The 26,624-nt window shown below is 43.9% G+C and overlaps 2 protein-coding genes and 1 long non-coding RNA gene across 3 annotated transcripts in view; 2 read left to right on the top strand and 1 right to left on the bottom strand.

Annotated features, from left to right (window-relative positions):
- The window catches only part of LOC120361344 (uncharacterized), a 69,000-nt gene extending 64,532 nt beyond the window's left edge, over positions 1-4,468 (top strand). The window contains exon 4 of the long non-coding RNA XR_005577560.2: positions 4,384-4,468. This is a non-coding gene — a long non-coding RNA (uncharacterized LOC120361344). The remainder of the gene's footprint in view (positions 1-4,383) is intronic.
- EXD1 (exonuclease 3'-5' domain containing 1) overlaps positions 1-4,545 on the bottom strand; it is a 37,194-nt gene extending 32,649 nt beyond the window's left edge. The window contains exons 1-2 of the mRNA XM_039462916.2: positions 4,413-4,545; positions 625-693 (exon numbers count right to left, since the gene is read on the bottom strand). Coding sequence (XP_039318850.1) covers positions 625-693; positions 4,413-4,545 — 202 coding nt within the window. The remainder of the gene's footprint in view (positions 1-624; positions 694-4,412) is intronic.
- Positions 4,546-10,123: 5,578 nt separating this feature from the next.
- CHP1 (calcineurin like EF-hand protein 1) overlaps positions 10,124-26,624 on the top strand; it is a 45,920-nt gene continuing 29,419 nt past the window's right edge. The window contains exons 1-2 of the mRNA XM_003935696.4: positions 10,124-10,404; positions 23,943-24,015. Of these exons, the coding sequence (XP_003935745.1) occupies positions 10,338-10,404; positions 23,943-24,015 (140 nt within the window). The 5' untranslated portion in view covers positions 10,124-10,337. The remainder of the gene's footprint in view (positions 10,405-23,942; positions 24,016-26,624) is intronic.

Genomic DNA, 26,624 nt, shown 5'->3' with positions numbered 1-26,624 from the left:
TTTTTTTGAGACGGAGTTTCGCCCTTGTTACCCAGGCTGGAGTGCAATGGCGCGATCTCGGCTCACCGCAACCTCTGCCTCCTGGGCTCAGGCAATTCTCCTGCCTCAGCCTCCTGAGTAGCTGGGATTACAGGCACGTGCCACCATGCCCAGCTAATTTTTTGCACTTTTAGTAGAGATGGGGTTTCACCTTGTTGACCAGGATGGTCTCGATCTCTCGACCTCGTGATCCACCCGCCTCGGCCTCCCAAAGTGCTGGGATTACAGGCTTGAGCCACCGCGCCTGGCGGTAGCATTTTAAATAGCTTGCTTAGCAAGACAATCCCTTCCTGTTCATATTCCTAACTGCCTGCTGGCCCAAGTCGCTAGTGATAAGCACCAACAGATCTGACATTGTAAAACCAAAATGACTATAATTCAGTAAGACTATTATACTCAAAGGGTGCCCACAGAAACAGTAAGAAAAGGGTCACTTCTCAAATACCAACTTTAAGAATTCATAAGTGAAACATTAAAGGCAAGACAATACCCTATTTCATTTCAAATATTGGAATGAGGCACAGAAGTAAGTTTACTACTGCTGGAAATCTTAGTACTAGCATTCAAGGAACATGGGGGTCTCACCATTCACAATCTCATGCCCAAAAAACATCTTCACTCCTGGGACGCTCCGACCTGTCTCCACATTCTTCACTGTTAGAGAAAATAGTTCATTCGGTTAATAACAAATAATAGTTTCCTAAAACTCTATGAAAATATGATTGCCTCTCAAAATTTCCCAAGTCTGAGTTTTATTTAAAAAAAATCTCTAAACTATTTTTCCCAAGGAATGAAGTCAATAATAACAAGTAGTATAAAAACAAGTCTTTAAATAAGTAGTATAAAAAACAAGGGAAACCCCATTATGTTTCAGGAGAAACTAAAAAGGATAGTATACAGAATTTATAATTCTCCTGAGAATATTCTAAGGCCTTTGCCTTTTTATTTAATTTTACTCAACTCCAGAAAAAAAATTTAAGGCAGCCCATAACTTCTAGTGTCCACACCTGCTTCATGTCATGCTACACACTCAAAAGTATCATTAAGGACAATGATCTAAATCCTGGCTCTCCTACGAGTAGATCAGCAAGTTAGAAGGTTGGGCACCATCTCTACAATGTGCTGTCGTTTTCCTAGATGGAAGTATTCATAGCAGCTGTCTTTTTTCACACCTCTCAGCAATCCAAATAATTGAGTTCCACCCTCACTGTTCCACTGAATATATTCTAAACAGGGTCAAAGATCACCAACTACTTATTTGTCAAATTCAAAAAAATGGGTTTTGCAATCTTATCTTCCTTTACTTTCCTGCAACCTTTGACAATAGTGTTGTTCTCTATTTTCTTTTTAACTCCTGGCCTCAAGTGATCTTCCCACCTCAGCCTTTCAAAGGGCTGGGATTATAGGTGTGAGCCACGGTGCGGGTGTGAGCGAGCGGAACCTTCTCTTCTTTCTTCTTTAGTTGTAAGACACTGTGATTCTTTTCCTACTAATTGCCTAGAACTACCATATTGAGCACCCACTGAGCCAGGCATCATGCTATTTCCTTTTGTTCTTTTATTTATTTAATTATTATTATTATTTTTAGAGAGAGACGGGGTTTCACCATGTTGGTCAGGCTGAAACCTGATCAACGTGATCAGGGGTCAGTCTCGAACCCCTGACCTCGTGATCCGCCCACCTCAGCCTCCCAAAGTGCTGGGATTACAGGCTTGAGCCACTGCGCCCGGCTCCATCTCAATTTTTTAAAAAAGAAAAAAAAATTAATTAAAAAAAATTTTGGGGGGCCGGGCGCAGTGGCTCAAGCCTGTAATCCCAGCACTTTGGGAGGCCGAGGCGGGTGGATCACAAGGTCAAGAGATCGAGACCATCTTGGTCAACAAGGTGAAACCCCGTCTCTACTAAAAATACAAAAAAATTAGCTGGGCATGGTGGTGCGTGCCTGTAATCCCAGCTACTCAGGAGGCTGAGGCAGGAGAATTGCCTGAACCCAGGAGGCGGAGGTTGCGGTGAGCCAAGATCGCGCCATTGCACTCCAGCCTGGGTAACAAGAGCGAAACTCCGTCTCAAAAAAAAAAAAAAAAAAAAATTTTTTTTTTGGGCTGGGCGCAGTGGCTCAAGCCTGTAATCCCAGTACTTTGGGAGGCTGAGGCTGGTGGATCACGAGGTCAAGAGATCGAGACCATCCCGGTCAACATAGTGAAACCCTGTCTCTACTAAAAATACAAAAAATTAGCTGGGCATGGTGGCGTGTGCCTGTAATCCCAGCTACTCAGGAGGCTGAGGCAGGAGAATTGCCTGAACCCAGGAGGCGGAGGTTGCAGTGAGCTGAGATCGTGCCATTGCACTCCAGCCTGGGTAACAAGAGCAAAACTCCGTCTCAAAAAAAAAAAAAAAAATTTTTTTTTTACAGATGTGGTTTTGCTATGTTGCCCGGGCTCGTATTAAACTCCTGGCCTCAAGCAATTCTGCCTTACCCTCCCAGACAGCTAGGATTATAGTCTTGACCAAGTTTTTTGAGAACAGGGACCACCTTCTTTCTATATGTGTCCCTGGTACCAAGCAGAGTTCCTGAGACACAAAACAATCAATACATGATTACTAAATGAATTAATGTTGCAGAAACCTGTTACAATCCCATCCTAGCCCCTAAAAGTCTATTTTAACTCAAAGTATGACTTAATAACATTAACCTATCAAATGCAATTTATACATGTTTCAATGATGAATCTGAAACTTGTGATACCAGGATACTCTATATATTGAAGCTTCCAGATTACCAGACATGGAGGTACTGGGAGGGTGGCACAACCAAAGAGAACATGGAAATTCCATCTCCCTTTCCCATAAAAAAAAGAAACATTAAATCAGAAAAAAAAATTAACATAAAACTAGCATTTTGGAGGCCATGGAGAATCACTTAAGCCCAGGAGTTTAAGACCAGCCTGGGCAACACAGGGAGATCCTGTCTCTACAAAAAATAAAGATTAAAAAAATTAGCCAGGTGAGGTGTTGTACAAGTGTAGTCCCAGCTACTCAGGAGGCTGAGGTGGGAGAATCACTTGACCCTGGGTAGTTGAGGCTGCAATGAGCCGTGATCACACCATGCCATTGCAATCCAGCCTGAGTAGCAGAGCCTGACTTTGTCTTAAAAAAAAAACAACAAGATTGCCCTATGTATCTCTTGCATTTGCCTGTTCTTGAGCTTTATCCTTTATGATAAACAAGAATTGAAGCTGGGAGGTGTAGAGGCTCTACTGGTGACCATGAGGATAAGAGATGATCACTGACATGGCAGAGCAGGAGCAAAAGGCACCTGGTCTCTGCTGGTGTCTTTCAGCCATTGCACTATTCTTCAGCTGCCTACCTCTGTACTTTTTGTATGAGAAAAATTAACCCCTTACTGTGTGAACTCATCTGCTGAAGTCAAAAGCAATTGTAACTAATGTGGTGGTTATTTTTAATTTCAAAATGCATACGGAAAGAAATTAAAGGGTCGGGCACAGTGGCTTATGTCTGTAATCCCAGCACTTTGGGAGGCTGAGGTGGGCAGATCACCTTAGGTCCTGAGTTTGAGACCAGCCTGGCTAACACAGTGAAACCCTGTCTCTACTAAAAATACAAATATTAGCCAGGCGTGGTGGTGGGCACCTGTAATGACAGCTACTTGGAAGGCTGAGACAGGAGAACTGCTTGAACCTCAAAGACGGAGATTTCAGTGAGCCAAGATGGCACCACTGCACTCCAGCCTGGGTGACAAGAGCAAGAGTCTATCTCAGAGAAAAAAAAAAGGCGGGGCGGGGGGGGGGCGGGCTGGGCGTGGTGGCTCATGCCTATAATCCCAGCACTTTGGGAGGCTGAGGTAGACAGATCACCTGAGGTCAGGAGTTTGAGATCAGCCTGCCCAACATGGTAAAACCCTGTCTCTATGAAAAATGCAAAAATTAGCCAGGTGTGGTAGCATGCACCTGTAATCCCAGCTACTTGGGAGGCTGAAGCAGGAGAATTGCTTGAACCCAGGAGGTGGAGGTTGCTGTGAGCCAAGATCATGCCACTGTACCTCAGACAGAGCGACAGAGCAAGACGCTATCTCAAAAACAAAAAACAAATTTAAAAAAATGTTTTTTTAATTAAAAAAACTTTTTATATTGAAAATTCCTGCTATCATGTCAAAAATATAGAAGTAGGGACAAACTAGCATATACAGTCACATTATTCTGTTTGGGAAAAACAGTATTCTAACCTTCCTCCCACACCTTCCCTAAAATAGGAATGATGCCACCCTCCCACTTGCTAATGGAGCCTAAACCTATCACTGAAACTCAATCATTAATCTCTTCAAAGGCAGAACATTATGAGAAATAGAACAAGACCTTTCTTCAGGACAACAATCTTGTTACGGTCAACATGCTGAAGCACACCCTCGAAGATGCCACAGACCAACGTGAGTTTCACCCTTCTCCACAAGATCTGGTTGAGGAAATGGTAGTCACTGCTGGGATCCATGCTAATTGATTCCAAAAGCTGTCTTCAAATTACCTTAAGCATCCAAACGCTTGAAAATTAATAAAGAGATCTATGAATTTTAAAATATTTTTAGGGGAACAAAGTTATTTTTCCTTTTCTCATATCTGTAACAGACAAGAAGAATAAAATCTGAATAATTCAGTTCTATTCATCTTTTTGGAATGATGAGAAAAGGATCATTGCAAGCACCAACTCTCATACATAGGAAACTGAAAACCCTAATAAATTGGGCAAGACAGGCTTGGCTTGTTTTTTTTTTTTGTTTGTTTGTTTTGTTTGTTTTTTTGAGACAGAGTTTCGCTCTTGTTACCCAGGCTGGAGTGCAATGGCACGATCTCGGCTCACCGCAACCTCCGTCATCTCCTGGGTTCAAGCAATTCTCCTGCCTCAGTCTCCCAAGTAGCTGGGACTACAGGTGTGCACCACCATGCCCAGCTAACTTTTTGTATATATAGTAGAGACAGCGTTTCACCATGTTGACCAGAATAGTCTCGATCTCTTGACCTCGTGATCCACCCGCCTCGGCCTCCCAAAGTGCTGGGATTATAGGCATGAACCACCAAGCCCAGCTGCCTTCTTTGTTTTAAAAAATGGGCATGATTGGGCCAGGCACAGCGGCTCACACCTGTAATCCCAGCACTTTGGGAGGCCGAGGCAGGCAGATCACAAGGTCAGGAGATCAAGACCATCCTGGCCAACATGGTGAAACCCCGTCTCTACTAAAAATACAAAAAAATTAGATGGGCATGGTGGCACACGCCTGTAGTCCCAGCTACTCAGGAGGCTGAGGCAGGAGAATTGCTTGAACCCAGGAAGAAGGTGGAGATTGCAGTGAGCTGAGATAATGCCACTGCACTACAGCCTGGGGTGGCAGTGCGAGACTCCATCTCCAAAAGAAAAAAAAAAAAGAGCATGATATCATCTTTCCTTCCTTAGCTAAAAGAAAGAAGCAGAACATTTAGAGGCTTTTTTTTTTTTTTTTTTAAGATGGGGTTTCACCCTGATGGCCAGGCTGGTCTCAAACTCCTGACCTCAGGTGATCCACCCACCTCGGCCTCCCAAAGTCCTAGGATTACAGGCATGAGCCACCGCACCCGGCCTCATTTATAGGCTTTTTAATGGCACAATTATATATCACAACAAAAAAAATGAAAAGAACAAATGAAGAAAAGTTGACATCAGCAGAAATACTTGCCAATACATGCTTCAGTAAATTGTTTAGGGCAGCATAACTACTTGGGCTCATATTTTTGATAACTCTGGTTGAGATTGTAAGGGCATGGTAATTTTTACCAAAACTGAAGCTGATAATTTTAAGTAAAGCAACTAAATTTACCCTTTACATAGGGATTAAAAGGAAATCAAAGCAGGTAGGACAACAGTGGTACACTGGGAAAGAGCTTTTTTTTTCAAATTGTGTTTAATGAATAGAATTTTACAGACTGTTTCCCATAACCTGGGTCTATGCTATCGTATTAATTTTTATGTCTAGGTACTTGACATGTTCCATTTCTTTGTGTTTTATTATTTTCTGCCCTATGACTGTTCTATGCTAAAAGTATTTTAAAATAAAAGCCAAATTGAAGATTCAAAAATAAATTGTTTACCCAGAAATATCTGGATGTACCCTCTTCTGGATGTATCCTTTTCCGGTTTAATAACATTTCCATAGATTGACATTGTTACCAAGCAATCAACATAATTAATGCATAACCAATCCAGTTGCCATGATGTTATTGCAAAGACAATTCCAAGCCACCTGGGCCACAGCTTGGGGATTGGGCTTCATACTGTAATCAACCAGTCATGTGCAGCCTGACAGATGAAACTGCCACATGCCACACACTCAAATGTTTTTGTAAAAATGATACATGTTGCTGGGCGCGGTGGCTCACGCCTGTAATCCCAGCACTTTGGGAGGCTGAGGCGGGTGGATCACCTGAGGTCAGAAGTTCGAGACCAGACTGACCAATATGGTGAAACCCCGTCTTTGAAAAAAAAAATTAAAAAATAAGAAAAAAAGATGATACATGTCCATTATAAAGAATTACAACAATACAGGCCAGACACAGTGGCTCACACCTGTAATCCCAGCACTTTGGGAGGCCAAAGCAGGCAGATCAATTGAGGCCAGGAATTCAGGACCAGCTTGGCTAACATGGTGAAACCTCATCTCTACTAAAAAGACAAAAGTTATCCACACACGGTGTCCTGGGCCTCTAGTCCCAGCTACTCAGGAGGTTGAGGCAAGAGAATCACTCACTTGAACCCAGGAGGCAGAGGTTGCATTGAGCCAAGATCACGCCACTGCAGTCCAGCCTGGGCAACAGAGCAACGTTCTGTGGTGGCTCAAGCCTGTAATCCAGCACTTTGGGAGGCGGAGGCGGGTGGATCACGAGGTCAAGAGATCGAGATCATCCTGGTCAACATGGTGAAACCCCGTCTCTACTAAAAATACAAAACATTAGCTGGGCATCGTGGCGCGTGCCTATAATCCCAGCAACTCAGGAGGCTTAGGCAGGATTATTCCCTGAACCCAGGAGGCGGAGGTTGCGGCGAGCCGAGATCGTGCCATTGCACTCCAGCCTGGGTAACAAGAGTGACACTCCATCTCAAAAAAAAAAAAAAAAAAAAAAAAGTTATTTTATTTTATTTTATTTATTTATTTTTTTTGAGACAGAGTTTCGCTCTTGTTACCCAGGCTGGAGTGCAATGGCGCGATCTCGGCTCACCGCAACCTCCGCCTCCTGGGTTCAGGCAATTCTCCTGCCTCAGCCTCCTGAGTAGCTGGGATTACAGGCACGTGCCACCATGCCCAGCAAATTTTTTGTATTTTTAGTAGAGACGGGGTTTCACCATGTTGACCAGGTTGGTCTCGATCTCTCGACCTCGTGATCCACCCGCCTCGGCCTCCCAAAGTGCTGGGATTACAGGCTTGAGCCACCGCGCCCGGCTTAAAAAAAAAGTTATTTTAGAACTCTGCTGTTATTTAGATGGCCTTGTATTTAGAAACTTAGATAAATATTCTTCTACAGTGTTTTAAATTTAAAAGCTGCTTACTTTTGCCACACTAGGAAAACTCAACCAGTGAATTTTGCAATTTAGCCATAAAAACACTGATGAAGTAACTAGAGTCTAAGTCAACTAGGAAGAAGGTGAGATGTTACATACCATTTTCAGTGAAATCAATAACCTATATTTTTATATTTTAAGGTCAATCAAGTGCTTACACAAATATTACTTGATACAACAACCATAACCTAATTTTAAATGAGGAACCTGAAGTAAGTTTAAGACACCTGCCCAAAGTCACACAGCTAGAAGGTAATGCAATCTTAACTAAGATCAGGCCTCTAGTGTAGGATGTTTGCAGTCTAGCTCAAGACCAAGAATTATGCAACCAGACAGAACACAAAACAAATCATCAGAAAGTCTAAGAGAAATCATTCTTTAAGTTAATCCAACAAGCAAAAGGAGAATTTTTAAAGCAAAATATATAAAACTGGAAAAAAACCAGCCCTTAATAATTGACACAAAAGCTATTTTATCTTTTTAAAAGCTACCCAAGAAAGAAAAGTTTGTGAAATGCCTGGAATATAAGAGAATTACTAACACAAAGTAATTAAAGCTTTGACTGGTGACAGCTGCAAATGGTGAGACTCAAGATTAGAAAGGAAAAAAGTAAGGTCAGCATCTAGAGATGGGCTTTAGGGCTGAGAAAAGGGACATTCATGGGGCTGACAAAGTTTTCCTGTCACACTCATATTTCAACATAAAAAGCGGCTCCAGTGATTAAGCTTTTGGGCACATCCAAAATGTTACTGAGTGTTATGAACAACATCACTAGGTCAGACAAGCCCACGCCAATCATAAAAGTAATCTAAGGCCAGGCACCGTGGCTCATGCCTCTAATTCCAACACTTTGGAAGGCTGAGGTGGGTTTATCACCGGAGTTCAGGAATCAAAGGCCAGCCTGGCCAAGATGGTGAAACCCTGTCTCTAGCAAAAATACAAAAATTAGCTGGGTGTGGTAACACGCAACTGTAATCCCAGCTACTCGGGAGGCTGAGGCAAGTGAATCATTTGAACTTGGGAGGCGGAGGTTGCAGTGAGCCAAAATTGCGCCGTGATGAGGCCATTGCACTCCACCCTGGGCAACAGAGGGAGACTCTGTATCAAAAAAAACAAAACAACAAAGAAACAAACCTCTAGTTCTTCAAAGTAGAACCTCAGCCTGCAGGTAACGTGTGGGGCCTCAGGCTGTAAAGCCCTAGGTAATGCTTAAAATTAATAACCTAAGTTGACCTGGGAAGCTTGCTAAGACAAAAATATCCTAGTACTTAGGTACTAACAGTGGTCGGAATTCGGTTTTTCCATATTCTATATGAGTTCTAACCAAGCAGGTGTGAAGGGGTAAGGCAAGTGAAGCAGTAAAAACTGGTTCACCTGACAGTGTGTACCAATTTAACGGGTGACTTTTACTTTTTTTTTTTTTTTTGAGACGCAGTTTCGTTCTTGTTGCCCAGGCTGGAGTGCAATGATGCAATCTCAGCTCACTGCAACCTCTGCATCCTGGGTTCAAGTGATTCTCCTGCCTCAGCCTCCCGAGTAGCTGGGATTACAGGCATGCGCCACCACGCCCAGCTACTTTTGTATTTTTTAGTAGAGATGGGGTTTCTCCATGTTAGCCAGGGTGGTCTCGAACCCCCAACATCAGGTGATCCGCCCGCCTAGGCCTCCCAAAGTGCTGGGATTATAGGTGTGAGCCATCGCGCCCAGACTCCCTTTTTCATCAAAACAAACAATACACCATGAGAATAAAATGCACATTTTCTCATTTTTAAGACAAAAATAAAGAACTTCAAATAAACGGCGGACCATACGCTAGGAATTCACTGTCCTCCACCGTTAGGGCGTTTTCCTCCGAAGCAAGTTTGGGAAATCTGGACCCCAGTTTCACCCAAGTGGATAGTTCCTCAGTCTAGGACTAAAAGAAGAGAGGCTGCAGTGAAGGAAGAAGTCTCGAGGCGCTCCTCGCCATCCGGCGGGAGTTAACAAATGGCAGCCTGAAAGCAACCTGGCGACGCCAGGCACCCGCGCTGCAAAGCCGACGCCCGCCCGACCCAACGTCGAGAATTGTCCGTTTCCCGAGAAGCCAATCAGCATGCGACCCCGAGGCCGGCTCCCCAGCGCCCCCTGCGGCCTGGAGGAGGACGGCCGCCAGGAAAGATGACGGGCGACTCCCCGCGTGCAGTTCTCGAGGGGCACACCCTAGGGTTCCCCGCCACGCGACGTTTCTCTCCGCAGTGCGTACCAGCTATCGAGTTGGATTCCTAGTGCTCGACGCCTGTGAGAAAGGGTAGGCTACGCTGCCTGCCGCAGGTTTGTTGTCAAACCGTTGGTCAATGGAGTTGCCCTTTTAATTGCGTCGTTAGCGCCAGCGTGGCATCGCCCTTTTAAGGCCGGTGGCAGCTGCGGTTCCGGGGGCGGGGTCCGACTTCTGCTGGACTTGGGTTGGAGCTGGGCTGATTCATTCGGGGCTGGAACTCGAACGCTGACGTCGGCTTCTGAGCCGGGCGCTGCCTCGCGCCTGATTGGCGGGTCCTCGGGGCCGCCCTCCCCAGCGCACCACCCCTGGGTTCCCTCCTGGGTCCGCAGTGGAAACACTGCCCTCTCCCTTCTTGACCCCTAGCCCTTCTTCCCCTCCCTCCTTCCCTCCTGTCGCCGTCTTTTCTGGCGCCGCTGCTCCCGGAGGAGCCCCCGACACGGCGATGGGTTCTCGGGCCTCCACGTTACTGCGGGACGAAGAGCTCGAGGAGATCAAGAAGGAGACCGGCTGTGAGTTCGGGTTGGGGGTGGGAACGCCGGGCGCCTCAGGCTGGCCTCGGAACCGAGGGCGGCTGTCTCTAGGTCTGGAGCTCAGGTGTCTGTGAGGTTGGGGGTCCGGGGCAGCCTCCAGGTTTGGGGAACGAGAGCTGGAATACCTGTTCTTCCAGCTGCAGCTTCCTGGAGTGGGGCTGTAGCTACTGTGGCTCCTCCTTCCCTTCAAAATCGGGAGTCTTGATCACTCGTAGAGCGCCGACGTCCCCGTTTTCTGCCTCCTGCCCATCAAAGTCCCCGAAGTCAATTCCTTTCTGTTGACTGGCACCACCCTTCCCTATGAAGAGGCATCCTGAACGGTAGGTGAAGTCCGAGAAGCAAATTCAGGAACTCGAGATGGATTCTGTAGAAAATCAGTTTCTGAGCAAGGACCTAAAACCTATGACAATTGTAGGAAATTAGAAACAAGTTCTTGTCACAAATTGGGGAAACCACCCAGAAAGCAAAACCGTGTAGTAAGGCTTTGGAAGACATGATCCGATGCCTGGAGACCTTTAAACAATCAGGGATCTTGGATTGTGAGAGTTCTTTCAGTCTGAACTTTTACAGAAAATACACGGACACTGTGACCACCGATTTTTTTGCTTACACGAGGATATTTGTGTTCCTAGTGCTCCAAAAATCTCCGTGTGAATTTGTACTAGGAATTCATTTTCTTTTCTTTCTTTCTTTTTTTTTTTTTTTTTTTTTTTTTTTTTTTTTTTGAGACAGAGTCTCACTCTGTCTGACCAGGCTGGAGTGCAGTGGTGTGATGTTGGCTCACTGTAACCTCCGCCTCCCAGGTTCAAGGGATTCTCCTGCCGCAGCCTCCCTAGTAGCTGGGATTACAGGTGTCTGCCACCACACCCGGCTAATTTTTGTATTTTTTGTAGAGACGGAGTTTCACCACGCTGGACAGGCTGGTCTCAAACTCCTGACTGCTAATGATTCACCTGCCTCAGCCTCTCAAAGTGTTGGGATTACAGGACTGAGGCACCGTGCCCGACATAACGAATTTTTTTCCTTCTCTTTTTTTTTTGTAGTCCAGTCTCTTCCTCATTAGCCTGAACAAAGGAGCAAAAGAGCTCTGGGGATTCTGAAGCTCTATAAAATACCATCATACATTTGAATAGCCCTTGATAATGCAATGTATCATACAATGGTATTGATCCATACAATATTTTGTCTTTTCAGTAAACCTTTATGATTCTTGTTGAGTTAAGGAATGATGTTGCACCTGAGCTCTGACTCTTCATCATACCTGTCTTTGAGAATGACATGACCAGTAACTCACTCAGGGGCCCGTATGCAGATAGTACTGAGGAGTGCTATGGGGAACTACAGAATTATTCTGGCCTGGGATATATTAAGTGCTGTTCTCTTCATGACAAATTCAACTTTCTGGAGTTTTCTTTTTTTTTTTTTTTTTGAGACGGAGTTTCGCTCTTGTTACCCAGGCTGGAGTGCAATGGCGCGATCTCGGCTCACCGCAACCTCCGCCTCCTGGGCTCAGGCAATTCTCCTGCCTCAGCCTCCTGAGTAGCTGGGATTACAGGCACGTGCCACCATGCCCAGCTAATTTTTTGCACTTTTAGTAGAGACAGGGTTTCACCATGTTGACCAGGATGGTCTCGATCTCTCGACCTCGTGATCCACCCGCCTCGGCCTCCCAAAGTGCTGGGATTACAGGCTTGAGCCACCGCGCCCGGCTAACTTTCTGGAGTTTTCAAGTTGGAAGGGACATTATCTAGTTCCATCCCTTTTTGGATTGGTTTGCTTCTTTCAGCCTCCCCCCAGAATATGGCCTGTAAGCCTCTCTAAAGACCTTTAATGATGAGAACCTCACCACCTACCAAGGCAGTCCTTTTCACAATTTTGAATGAGCAAAAGTAGTTAGCTCTTTATAATTTGCAGTACTTGTTTGGCCACTGACTTACTCTGACCCTAGGAGTGGAGATACAGGCAGTTTGGATTCAGCAAACATTTTATTACATTTTGTGGCCATAACTTCTGGCCGCATTTGTAATTAGAACTACTTTAGGTCAAGGGTGACATCAATTTAAAGTATTTGTGTTGAAGAGTCACATGGAGAAATAAGGAGAACCAAAGAAAAATAAAGAGTCACATAATGAGAAAGTGTAAACCATAGTGAGCATGCAAAAAGGCATTTTTGCTTCAGAATGAAGGGAGCAGTAATCCCACCCTGTTTTATATATGTTTGACCAAATGGAAAGGCCCTAGATGGCTGTAGTCCTCTGGGATACTTTTACCATGTGGCTTGTGGACAAACAACTAAGTGCTCATGGAAAACTGTTTTCCCTATTGACAAAGAGTGAATAACTTGTGAGGGAGATCCTCACCACAGTCAGTGCAAATGTATGTATTGAGCCAGAATGCTTAGTGAAACAAGTGCTTACTGAATTTGTACAGTGTCTGTTCAGTACTGTGCTAGGTACTCAGAGCAGATGGTGACAAAAAAACGCCCACAACCTGGATGGGAAGATAAGCCCAAGAGAGTTATGATTAGCATCATGACATAAGAAAGCTGAAATTGTGTGTCACCCACCTTCAGAAATCAGAGAAGAGAGAGTCTTTGTGGAGGACAGGAATTGGGTCTTGATGCATGTATGAATGGAGTAGATTTGGAGAGATTAACCTAGGGCATTTTGAGTAACTTCCAGGAGAGATCTCCCCTAAGCCTGCTACAAAGTCATTCCTTTGCCCTGGGAACCATCAGTTTATCCAAATAGTGCCCATTATCAGAATTGATTTTTCTTTATCTTTATTTTAGACACAGGGTCTTTGCTCTGTCTCTTAGGCTGCACTACAGTGGCTTGAGCATAACTCACTGCAGTCCTCCAACTCCTGGGCTTAAGCCATCCTCCCACTTTAGAGTCCCAAGTAGCTAAGACTACAGATGCATACCACCATGCCTGGCTGATTTTTATTTTTTGTAGAGTTGAGTTCTCACTATTTTGTCAAGACTGGTCATGAACTCCTGGCTGCAAGTGATTCTTAGGCCACCTCAGCCTCCCAGAGTGCTGGGATTACAGATGTGAGCCACTGCACCAGACCCAGAGTTGTATTTTCTTTCTTTTTTTTTTTTTTTTTTGAGACAGAGTTTCACTCTTGTTACCCAGGCGGCTGGAGTGCAATGGCGCGATCTCGGCTCACCGCAACCTCCGCCTCCTGGGCTCAGGCAATTCTCCTGCCTCAGCCTCCTGAGTAGCTGGGATTACAGGCATGTGCCACCATGCCCAGCTAATTTTTTGTATTTTTAGTAGAGACGGGGTTTCACCATGTTGACCAGGATGGTCTCGATCTCTTGACCTCGTGATCCACCCGCCTCGGCCTCCCAAAGTGCTGGGATTACAGGCTTGAGCCACCGCGCCCGGCCCAGAGTTGTATTTTCAAGGAGTAATTTGGTATGATGCAAAAGATTTTGAAGAATAAAAACAGATACCTGGAGTGGGTAGAGAGCTGGAATTTGTCCTGTTTTCGTCTACCTTTTGTTCTATGAAGAATTTGAGGAACTATGAGAAGCACTTTAAGAACAAATTATAGGCTGGGCGTGGTGGCTCATGCCTGTAATCCCAGCACTTTGGGAGGCCAAGGCCAGCAGATCATGAGATCAAGAGATCGAGACCATCCTGGCCAACACGGTAAAACCCCGTCTCTTAAAAAAAAAAAAAAAAAGCAGTAATAAGACATTTTACTACTTACTCCCTTTGCCAGGAAAAAAAAAAGTAACATAATTGAGGAATACTAACTTTATATTCATTGTGAAAGTTCTGCATTGGAATTATTACATTTGACCATATTTATTGTAAATTTAAATTGATTAGAACTCATATGACTAGATTAGCTGGTATTTGACATTTAATGAATAACACTAAGTGTTTGGAAAAGTATTTATTTATTGATTGATTTTTTTTAAAGACGGGTTTTCACTATGTTGGTCAGGCTGGTCTTGAACTCCCGACCTCAGGTGATCCGCCCGCCGTGGCCTCCAAAGTGCTTGGATTACATGCATGAGCCACCGCGCCCGGCCAGAAAAGTAATTCTTAAATAAGAATTACCTCGGCTGGGCGTGGTGGCTCAAGCCTGTAATCCCAGCACTTTGGGAGGCCGAGGCGGGTGGATCACGAGGTCAAAAGATCCAGACCATCCTGATCAACATGGTGAAACCCCGTCTCTACTAAAAATACAAAAAATTAGCTGGGCATGGTGGCGCGTGCCTGTAATCCCAGCTACTCAGGAGGCTGAGGAAGGAGAATTGCCTGAACCCAGGAGGCGGAGGTTGTGGTGAGCGAGATCGCGCCATTGCACTGCAGCCTGGGTAACAAGAGCGAAACTCCGTCTCAAAAAAGAATTACCTGTGAGCCTCAGTTTCATCATTTGTAAAATTAAAATAATAATAGTGTCTGCTTTGTTTTTTTGAGATGGAGTCTCGCTCTTGTTGCCCAAGCTGGAGTGCAATGGTGCGATCACAGGTCACCACAACCTGGTCCTATGAGGTTTAAGTGATTCTTCTGACTCAGACTCCTGAGTAGCTTGGATACCTAGCCAATTTTTGTATTTTTAGTAGAGATGGGGGTTTCTCCATGTTGGTCAAGTTGGTCTGGAACTCTCGATCTCCCAAAGTGCTGGGATTACAGGTGTGAGCCACCATGCCTGGCAGTAATGCCTACTTTATAAGATTGTTATGACAATTAGATGAATTATGTAAACTACTTAGAATAGTGTCTGGTATAATAAACTTCATGTGAGAGTTATTATTTTGAACCATGGATAACAGTCATCTTATTGAGAAAACACCATTTGCATGTGCTAGTTATAAAAACTATTGTGTAGGGCTATATAATTGGTGAGGTTACAGCATTTTGTACTTCTATTGTTAGTGGATATTTGATTAGGAATTAAGTACAGATGTTTTGCCAATTTTAAGGGAATAAAACTTTTAAAGGAGTCTTTAACCGTTTATGGAACTGTTTAGTCATGATGTGTTTTTGTTTTTTGTTTTTGAGACGGAGTCTCTCCCTGTTGCCCAGGCTGGAGTGCAGTGGCATGATCTCCACTCACTGCAACCTCCACCTCCCAGGTTCAAGTGATTCTCCTGCTTCAGCCTCCCTAGTAGCTGGGATTATAGGCACCCGCCATCACGCCCAACTCATTTTTTGTATTTTTAGTAGAGACGGAGTTTCACTATGTTGGTCAGGCTGGTCTTGAATTCCTGACCTCAGGCAATCCACCCGCCTTGGACTTCCAAAGTGCTGGGATTACAGGTGTGAGCCACCATGACCAGCCAAGTCATGATGTTTTAACAGTTTAGGAATTGTCTAAGAAATGCTTTCTGTTGGCATATTTGCTAAATTGTCATTGGTCTACCTTCTTTCAGACTTCTGTATTTTCTTGTTTTTTTTTTTTTTTTTTGAGACGGAGTTTCGCTCTTGTTACCCAGGCTGGAGTGCAATGGCACGATCTCGGCTCACCACAACCTCTGCCTCCTGGGTTCAGGCAATTCTCCTGCCTCAGCCTCCTGAGTAGCTGGGATTACAGGCACGTGCCACCATGCCCAGCTAATGTTTTGTATTTTTAGTAGAGACGGGGTTTCACCATGTTGACCAGGATGGTCTCGATCTCTTGACCTCGTGATCCACCTGCCTCGGCCTCCCAAAGTGCTGGGATTACAGGCTTGAGCCACTGCGCCCGGCCTCTCAGACTTCTGTATTTTCATAAATTAAAACTCATTTGAATAAAAGGTATAATTGGGGATAAGCCACAAATGTCTTAGGAGTTTCTGTAATCATCACCCTTAATTCACTTAATTGCAGATTATTTTTAGTCTGTACCTTTTGGTGTGTGTCATGTGGTATGGAAAGAGTGTTGTATAGGTTTAGGAAGTAGTACAGGTTGGTGAGGTTTTGTTTGTTTGAAAGAGTGTAATAATGATAGAACTAGTTCTAACAGAGTACAAGCCTGGCAAAGGCAATTGCTTAAGAACAAATTCATGGCTAGAATGTAAGTAGAAATGCAACTTCAGGCTTCTTGTCTCTCCAAATATAGGACCCTTCTCAACCCTCACCAGCCTGAAGGTTCTGTTAGTACAGAAACCTTGCTGTCTTCTGCCTCCTATTGAAATGGACATGCACGGATAACTAACACCTTTAGCTGGTTTTGGGTTAAGTGATTCGTAAAGCTCTGTACTTTTCTAGTTCTAGTGCAAAGTTTTATTCTCATTTGATGCCATAAAGGGGTAAGAAGCAATTATTTGTCACATTAGAGAGGACATGGTGGGAAAGAGACCTTAGGAACTTTTTTTTTTTGAAACAGTCTCTGTTGCCCAGGCTGCAGTGTAGTGGTGCAAGCATAGCTCACTGCATCCTCAAACTCCTGGCTTCAAGTGATCCTTCCATCCTAGCCTTTCAGAGTACTGGAATTACAGCTATGAGCCACTGGGTCCAGCCACTGCCTGATTTATTTGTTTGTTTGTTTGTTTGTTTATTTAGAGACAGAGTCTTTCTCTGTCACCAGGCTGGAGTGCAATGGTATGATCTTGGCTCACTGCAGCCTCCACCTCCCGGGTTCAAGCGATTCTCCTGCCTCAGCCTCCTGAGTAGCTGGGACTACAGGCTCATGCCACCACCCCGGTTAATTTTTGCATTTTTAGTAGAGACAGGGTTTCACCATGTTAGCCAAGATGGTCTGAATCTCCTGACTTCATGATCTGCCCACCTTAACCTCTGAGAGAGCTGGGATTACAGGCATGAGCCACCGCACCTGGCCCACTGCCTGATTTTTAATTTTTATTTATTTATTTTTTGAGACAGAGTCTTGCTCTGTCATATCTAGGCTGGAGTGCAATGGCATAATTACGGCTTACTGCAGCCTCAAACTCCTGGGCTCAAGTGATCTTCCCAGCTCAGCCTCCTGAGTAGCTGGGACATGCCACCATGCCTGGCTAGTTTTTTTTTTTTTTAATTTTTCGTAGAGATAGGATTTCACTATGTGGCCCAGGCTGGTCTTAAACTCCTGAGTACAGGTGATCTGGCCATCTCAGCCCCCCAAAGTGCTGTGATTACAGACATGAGCAACCATGCCCTGCCAGAAACCTTTCTGGGGTGCAAGGGGCAAGGTAGTTCAGAGCATAGAGTAGTTGGAGGTTTATTTATTCAGAAGATAATTGACCCCAGCAGCAGCTGCAAAGATAGAAGCTTTTTTTTTTTTTTTTTTTTGAGACAGAGTTTCACTTTTGTTGCCCAGGCTGGAGTGCAATGGTGTGATCTCAGCTCACTGCAACCTCCGCCTTCCAGGTTCAAGCAATTCTTCTGCTGTAGCGTCCTGAGTATCTGGGATTACAGGCACGTGGCACCACGCCCGGCTAATTATGTATTTTTAGTAGAGATGGGCTTTCTCTAACTCCTGACCTCAGGTCATCTGCCTGCCTCAGCCTCCCAAAGTGCTGGGATTATAGGAGTGAGCCACCGTGCCTGGCCAAGATACAAGCTTTATCTATTTATATAAATTTTTTGATAAACCATTTGAAAGTTGCAGGTAAGGGCCAGGTGCAGTGGCTCACACCTGTAATCCCAGCACTTTGGGAGGCTGAGGTGGGTGGATCATGAGGTCAGGATTTCAAGATCATCCTGGCCAAGATGGTGAAACCCCATGAGGTCAGGATTTCAAGATCATCCTGGCCAAGATGGTGAAACCCCATGAGGTCAGGATTTCAAGATCATCCTGGCCAAGATGGTGAAACCCCATGAGGTCAGGATTTCAAGATCATCCTGGCCAAGATGGTGAAACCCCATGAGGTCAGGATTTCAAGATCATCCTGGCCAAGATGGTGAAACCCCATGAGGTCAGGATTTCAAGATCATCCTGGCCAAGATGGTGAAACCCCATCACTACTAAAAATACAAAAATTAGCAGGGCGCAGTGGCAGGTGCCTGTAATCCCAGCTACTCAGGAGGCTGAGTTAGAAGAATCGCTTGAACCTGGGGGGCAGAGATTGCAGTGAGCTGAGATTGAGCCACTGCACTCCAGCATGGGCGACAGAGTGAGACTCCATCTCAAAAAAAAAAAAAGGAAGTTGCAGATATTAGAACTCCACTTCTTCATACTTCTGCATTGTCCCCTAAGTATTGGGATTGTTTTTACGTAACTGCATTACTGTTATCACACCTTAGAAAGTTGATAATACTGCTTAATATTATCATTTACTTCCTATTCAATTTTCTCCAATTATTAGAAGGTAGATTTTGTTTGTTTTATATAACGTTTTTAAAATCCCTCTTAATCCCTAAGAGACTAGTCCAGTTATTGAAGTCTTCATGTCAGGGGGAATGTTTAGGTGTAGAGTGTTTGGGACACACAGGCCTCAACTTTACTTTATCTAGAGCTACCTTTAGCTGCACTTGTTATGTTACCTAGGTTATCAGTCTGTTCTTCTGTGTTAAGATTTGGAATAAAGGCAAGGACAAAATAACTTTTGCTCACTCCATTGTTGTTTTTATTCTTTCCTCTGCCATTTCTGCTTGGCACTTGTCTGAAATGCCTTCCTCTTCTTTGCCCAATGCAGTGATGATAGGAAGATTTCAGGAAGGTTAACAGGGCCTTCTCCTCCTCCTCCTCCTCCTCTTCTTCTTTCTTCTTCTTTTTTTTTTTTTTTTTTTTTTTTTTTTTTTTTTTTGTGTGTGTGTGTGTGTGTGTGTGTGTGTTTTTTGAGACAAGGCCTCACTCTGTCACTCAGGTTGGAGTGCGGGGGTGTGATCATAGCTCACTGCAACCTTGAATTCCTGGGCTGCAACAGTCCTCTTCCTCAGCCTCCCAAGTAGCTAGGTGTACAGGCATGCACCACCATGGCCAGCTAATTATTGATTGATTGATTAACTGATTCATTCATTCATTATAGAGATGGGGTCTTGTTTTGTTGCACAGGCTAGTTTTGAACTGGCCTTTCTTCAGGGGATCCTCCCACTTAGCCTCCCAAAGTGCTAAGATTACAGGCATCAGCCACCGCCTTCAGCCAAACAGGGTCTTTTAAATAATCTTTCAACACTTAAAAATGATTATTTGCCCATGCCAGTGGAGAAAAAACAGCTTCATTCAAGACATGTTTACATGCACGACTTCTCTGAGAGTAGCTGTCAACTCCTGATACTTCCTTCGGGTTATCAAGAATTGTGCAGGTTTTGGGCATCTGTCTGACTGGCTTAGAGCCTTCTGGGGGAAATAGTTCACTGGAAACATGATCTGCCTTCATTCTTCCTGGTTCCAATACCTTCCTGCCCATGGATTGTGTAGTTCCTTTATAAATAGATTAGGGTTGTTCTGAGATTGCTTTATATTCTTTGTCACAGTGAATTTCGCACCTAAATTAAAGCCTTCTCTCCTTTTTGTTAACAAAACTCTTTGTAACCATATCATTATGGCTCTAAAATTAGTTCTAAAATTTTGGAGTTCAGATATGACCATATTGATTAATATTAAAAGTCGACATTTGGTTGTATGTTTCTTTGCTGACTCCCATATACCCCAGTTCATCCTGGAAGACAGTAGTTTTATGATTGTTTTGGCTACTTATTTACATTATTTATTTTTATTTATTTATTTTTTATTTTTGAGACGGAGTTTCGCTCTTGTTACCCAGGCTGGAGTGGCGATGGCGCGATCTCGGCTCACCGCAACTTCCGCCTCCTGGGTTCAGGCAATTCTCCTGCCTCAGCCTCCTGAGTAGCTGGGATTACAGGCATGTGCCACCATGCCCAGCTAATTTTTTGTATTTTTAGTAGAGACGGGGTTTCACCATGTTGACCAGGTTGGTCTTGATCTCTTGACCTCGTGATTCACCTGCCTCGGCCTCCCAAAGTGCTGGGATTACAGGCTTGAGCCACTGCGCCGGGCCACATTATTTATTTTTAACGTATCAGAACTTTGTTGTTGTTGTTGTTGTTTGAGGTGGAGTCTCACTCTGGAGTGCAGTGGTGAGATCTCAGCTCACAGCAACCTCCGCCTGCTCAGTTCAAGCAATTTTCCTGTCTCAGCCTTCGAAGTAGCTAGTATTACACCACCATACCTGGCTTATTTTTGTATTTTTAGTAGAGACGGGGTTTCACTATGTTGGCCAGGCTGGTCTCGAACTCTTGACCTCAGGTGATTCATCTGCCTCAGCCTCCCAAAGTACGGGATTGCAGGCTTGAGCCACTGCGCCCTGTCACATTTTGAAGTTAAGCAGATGTAAACTGGTGTTACACTATAGGAGGTTTCAGTACACAGTTACTTTAGATAATATAGATTAGAAAGATGTTTAATGGCTTATTTGTGGCTTTTTTTGGTTTAAAATAATTTTATTTTTTATTTTGGTAAAGATGGGGTATCACTCTGTTGCCCTGGCTGGTCTTGAACTCCTGGCCTCATCATGCCTGAAAGTGCTGAGATTATAGGCGAGAGCCATTGTGCCTGGTTCTCATTTGTTCATTGAAAGGGTTGGATTAGATAACATTTCTTCCAATTTTAAAATTATATAAATGGGATTAAGAAGGACTCCAAAGCAACATAGAAAAAGTGTGAATTACTAGATGAAAACCAAGTTCTTACAACTTTGTAAAGCATGCAAGTAACTGATACTGGATGACATGTGAAGAAATGAAAATGGCAGTGTTGGGACTGTGAACAAATTTTTTTTTTTTTTTTCAAAAAGTCGTTTGGAAAACATAGTAATTCTTTAACTGACTTATTTTTGCTTAACTAAAGGGAACATCATTACAGGAGTAGCCTTTGAGGCCTGAGACCAGAGCTGGGATAGACTGGTCAAATTCTTAAAGAAAACAGTTGTAACTAGCAGAGTCAGGAGGGAAATGGAGAGTAATTAGTGCAGCAGTAGTACTTGTGCCTTCAGGCTCAGAATGTAAGCATGATGCTGATAATAGCTAACCTGGACTGCTTGCCATGTGCCAGGCTCTTTGCCAAGCACTTTCCTTTCATTGACTGGTTAGTTTGCCCTACAGTCCCATTCACTTACCCCTCTCTGGTAAGCAGTGGTTCTAGGAATGGAAGCAGAATCTGTGTGCTTAACCCACACAAGTGTGTACACTTTACAGTGATCCATTTATACCTGCCTGGCTGGCAAAACGGTCCACAACTGGCTCCTTAGTGGCTGGATCCCTGCTCGCTCTGCCTCGGATGGAAATGCTTTTGCCTTCTCTGCTCAGTGATCAGTTTAGAGTGCTAGGACAGAACAGCCCAGCTTCAACGGTGAAACCTAGTGCTGAAGAATTCACAGCCTCACCTAGTGTGTCCTCTTACCCCAGCTCTGGGCCACTCACTTCTTGCTTGTCCCTGTTTACTTTGTGCCATTGTTGCCAACACTGGTAAATTTTTGTTTCATGAGCTGAGGGAGGAGGACAGCTATCAGAACTACTTTGGTCACCTGTTTAAACGTCTGAAGGTACAGCCTAGGACAAAGTCCACACCTGTCACACCCTTTTAGGATGTTGTCTTTTCTCCTCTGATAACTCTGTTTGTTGACCTTCTCTTACTTCCAGTCTATCAGGAGACTAAACTATTTCCCAGAAAGGCCTTTTTGACTTTTTAGTGTTATTGTGTACCTGCCATTATTATATCATTTTAATTGTCAACTCGTACCTTGAGTTTATGGACTAAATCCAAAATGAGGAGCAAAATAGCTTTCTGGTAGATGTCATCTGATGATTGCATGATTATTTTACACATTTGCCTGATTTGCATGATTATTTTACACATTTGCCACATTTGCATGATTATTTTACACATTTGCCAGTTCCTTTCCTGGGAACTCAGTGAAGCTCATGCAATCACAGAAAAGAAGCTGATCTTTAACCCAAGGGTCCATCCCAAGGGAAAGGATAAAGGCTCTAATGTGTGGTATGGGAGTAAACAGATTTGTAGAACAGAATCTGTTTGATGTACCCCAGTCAAACATTCTACACACAACACCTACCTCGCAGTACACCCTGAAGTAGCAAACAGATCATAGGTATTTTTTCAATCAAAACATGCATTTTTAGCTGGGAACTGTGGCTCATGCCTGTAATCCCAGCTACTCGCAAGGCTGAGGCACAAGAATCGCTTGAACCCAGGAGGTGGAGGTTGTAGCGAGCTGAGACTGCGCCACTGCAGTCCAGCCTAGGTGACAAAGGGAAACTGTCTCAAAAAAATAAAATAAAATTTAAAAAATTAGTAAAATAGGCTGGGCATGGTCCCTCATACCTGTAATCCTGGCACTTTGGGAGGCCAAGCTGGGTGGATCATGAGTTCAGTAGTTCAAGACCAGCCTGGCTAACATAGTGAAACCCGTTCTCTACTAAAAATACAAAAAATTAGCCAGGTGTGGTGGAGGGCACCTGTAATCCCAGCTACTCAGGAGGCTGAGGCAGGAGAATTTCTTGAACACGGGAGGCAGGAGGATACAGCGAGCTGAGATTGCGCCACTGCACTCCAGCCTGGGAGGCAGTGTGAGACTTTATCTCCAAAAAAAAGTAAAATAGGCCAGACATGGTAGCTCATGCCTGTAATCCCAGCACTTTGGGAGACCAAGGCGGGCGGATCACCTGAGGTCAGAAGCTCAAGAGCATCTTGGTCAACGTGGTGAAACCCTGTGTCTACTAAAATTACAAAATTAGCCGGGCATGGTGGTAGGCTCCTGTAATCCCAGCTACTTGGGAGGCTCAGTCAGGAGAATCGCTTGAACCTGAGAGTTGGAGATTCCAGTGAGCTGAGATCGTGCCATTGCACTCCAGCCTGGGCAACAAGAGTGACACCCCATCTCAAAAAAAAAAAGGAAAATAAAATAAAAACACATTTTCAGGGCATTGAAATGTGAAAGTTTCACAGTTTCCTTTTAAACTAAATTTGGGCCAGGTGTGGCAGCTCATGCCTATAATCCTAGCACTTTGGGAGGCCAAGGCAGGTGGATCACCTGAGGTCAGGAGTTCAAGACCAGCCTGGCCAACATGGCGAAACCCCATCTCTACTAAAAATACATAAAATTAGCTGGGTGTGGTGGCAGGCACCTGTAATCCCAGCTACTCGCGAGGCTGAGGCACAAGAATCGCTTGAACCCAGGAGGCGGAGGTTGCAGTGAGCCGAGATTGTGCCACTGCACTCCAGCCTGGGTGAAAAGAGCAAAACTTTGCCTCAAAAAAAAAAAATAAAAAACTATACAAACAGAAAAAGAAGGAAAAAAACACTAAATTTGGCTTTGTTTTGTTAAATCTTAACCACCTGACATTCAATACAGTCTTATTAAGCCTAGACTTCATTCTTGAGATTGAATTTTTATTGCCTTTGATTTCGTCTATTTTCGAAGTCCTTTCATTCTTTAGCTTTTAAACTTTCTGCTTTAACAGTCTCGAGATAAGAGTTGCTACATCCCCCTCTTACTCAATTTTGAAGCATTTGACAGCAGGGGGTGGGTTCAGTGTGAAGGAGGGCTTCTCCCCCACTCCCCTCCCCCGCACTAATTTTGTGCTCTTTAGTTTCCCACAGTCAAATCACTCGCCTCTACAGCCGGTTCACCAGCCTGGACAAAGGAGAGAATGGGACTCTCAGGTAGGCAGTGTTTTTATTTTCTTCAAAGGAACCAAAAACTCTCTGGCAGTGTCTGAATAGCTGCCTTTATCCCCAGGGCAGACATGATAGGTATCCAGCATGCAGATAGCAGGGACCATTTCTCTACTGGTCTTTGAGCATCATTGATCCACAAGGGAATTAAATCAACAAAACAGTGACAATGAAGAGTATTACTGGGTCCCTGTTGGTCTATTCCAACTCCCCTTAATTTAGGTGGCCATTGTTCTAATCCTAGGAATGTATTTTGAAGATTTCAGCTCTCTCTGCTTACATTTTCCCATAATCCTTTCCCAAACATTGGCTTTTAGAAAATTGACCTATAGCAATCCCAGGTGGTCTAGGTTTGTCTTCTCTGATTTCCCAACTCATAACCCTAAGGTACATCACTTCATGTATATTAATGTTGGACAGAATGGTCAGTATTTTAGTCTAGAGCCGTGGTTCTCATCTGAGAGCCATTTTGCCACCTGGGGCAAAATGTCTGGAAACATTTTTAATTGTCATGACTGGAGAACGCCACTAGTGTCTAGTGGGTTGTGGCCAGAGATGCTGCTAAACATCCTGCAAAGCACAGGACAGTCCCCATGACAAAGAATTATTCTGGTTTAGATGTCAGCAGTGCCAAAATTGAGACACTTTGGTCTGGGTAAGTACATGATATCAGAGCGATGTAATGCTATACTGTTTTATGTTTGTAATTGTCTTACCATAGTCAAAACTTTCTATCATTATCTCCCACGCTAACTCTCAGTAGCAACCTTACTTATACTGTGGTTCTTCATCTTTGATTAACTAGCGTGTATTGAAGCTGTTTGCCTTCCTTTTGGCTGGCATCTAGCAGTTTAGGACTCTGTAGAAAGCTTCCAGCACAGGTGTTGGATGTAGCGTAAAGAGGGAAGGAGGGCTAGGCGCGGTGGCTATGAGTTTAAGCATACCTATTCCTCCCTTCTCTCATCCCCTGACAATCATAAATCTACCTTCTTTTTCTCTCTGGACAATTAATATAAATGGATTTATGTGGCCTTCTTATAACTGACTTCTTCCACTTAACATGCTATTTTCAAGGTTCATCCATGTTGTAACATGTACCAGTACTTCATTCCTTTTTATGGCTGAATAAATAGTCCATCATATGGATATGCTGAATTTGTGCATCCATTCAGCAGTTGGTAAACATTTGCATTTACACCTCTTGAGTACTGTGAATAGTGTTGCTTTGAAGATTTTTGGGCACACATATGTTTTAATTTCTCTTGGACATATATCTAGAAGTGGAATTGTGGGTCATATGGATTGTCTTTTCATTCTCTTTATAGTGTTCTTTGAAGTACAACAGTTTTTAATTTTGATGAAGTTTAGTTTCTTTTTTTTTTTTTTTTTTTGAGACGGAGTTTCGCTCTTGTTACCCAGGCTGGAGTGCAATGGCGCGATCTCGGCTCACCGCAACCTCCGCCTCCTGGGTTCAGGCAATTCTCCTGCCTCAGCCTCCTGAGTAGCTGGGATTACAGGCACACGCCACCATGCCCAGCTAATTTTTTGTATTTTTAGTAGAGACGGGGTTTCACCATGTTGACCAGGATGGTCTCGATCTCTTGACCTCGTGATCCACCCGCCTTGGCCTCCCAAAGTGCTGGGATTACAGGCTTGAGCCACCGCACCCGGCCGAAGTTTAGTTTCTTTAATATTTCTTTCGGTGCTTGTGCTTTTGGCATCATATATAAGAAACCATTTTCAGCCGGGCGCGGTGGCTCAAGCCTGTAATCCCAGCACTTTGGGAGGCCGAGGCGGGTGGATCACGAGGTGAAGAGATCGAGACCATCCTGGTCAACATGGTGAAACCCCGTCTCTACTAAAAATACAAAAAACTAGCTGGGCATGGTGGCACGTGCCTGTAATCCCAGCTACTCAGGAGGCTGAGGCAGGAGAATTGCTTGAACCCAGGAGGCGGAGGTTGCGGTGAGCCGAGATCGTGCCATTGCACTCCAGCCTGGGTAACAAGAGTGAAACTCCGTCTCAAAAAAAAAAAAAAAAGAAAAAGAAACCATTTTCAAATCCAGTGTCCCAAAGCCTTATCCCTATATTTTCTTGTAAGGGCTTTATAGTTTTATCTGTTACATTTAGGTCTTTCGATTTATTTTGAGTTGGTTTTGTATATGGTGTGAGAGAAGAGGCCAACCTCATTTTTTTTTGCATGTGGATATCCACTTGTCCCAGCATCATTCATTGAAGACACTTAGAAAACTTTGTGAATTTGCACTTGAAAAATAACTGGATTAGAAATCTCTATTTGTGATTTCAGCTCCAAAACTTAAAAATTCCTTTGAGTTTATACTTTCCTCATTAATTCAGACTTAACCACCATAAAGTATTATAATACTTTATTATAGATAGTAAAGATATATATAATTCATGTTAGTTCTGAGTTCTTTTCTTCTCTGTAGAAAGTGCGTGGTTTCTAAATGTGTGTGTTTTTATTATGTTTGCTGTATGCTGGAAAACAATGGAAAAGTTTTTTTTTTTTAATGAGCTATTTCTTGTTAGAAAGGTTGAACACTTTCCAGGTGTCAGTGTTACCTGCTCCTTAAGAT

This window comes from Saimiri boliviensis, chromosome 2 (genome assembly GCF_048565385.1).
Source record: "Saimiri boliviensis isolate mSaiBol1 chromosome 2, mSaiBol1.pri, whole genome shotgun sequence".
Classification (NCBI taxonomy): Eukaryota; Metazoa; Chordata; class Mammalia; order Primates; family Cebidae; genus Saimiri; species Saimiri boliviensis.
Note: the sequence above shows the minus strand (reverse complement) of the source record. Positions and strands in the feature narration are given on the sequence as shown.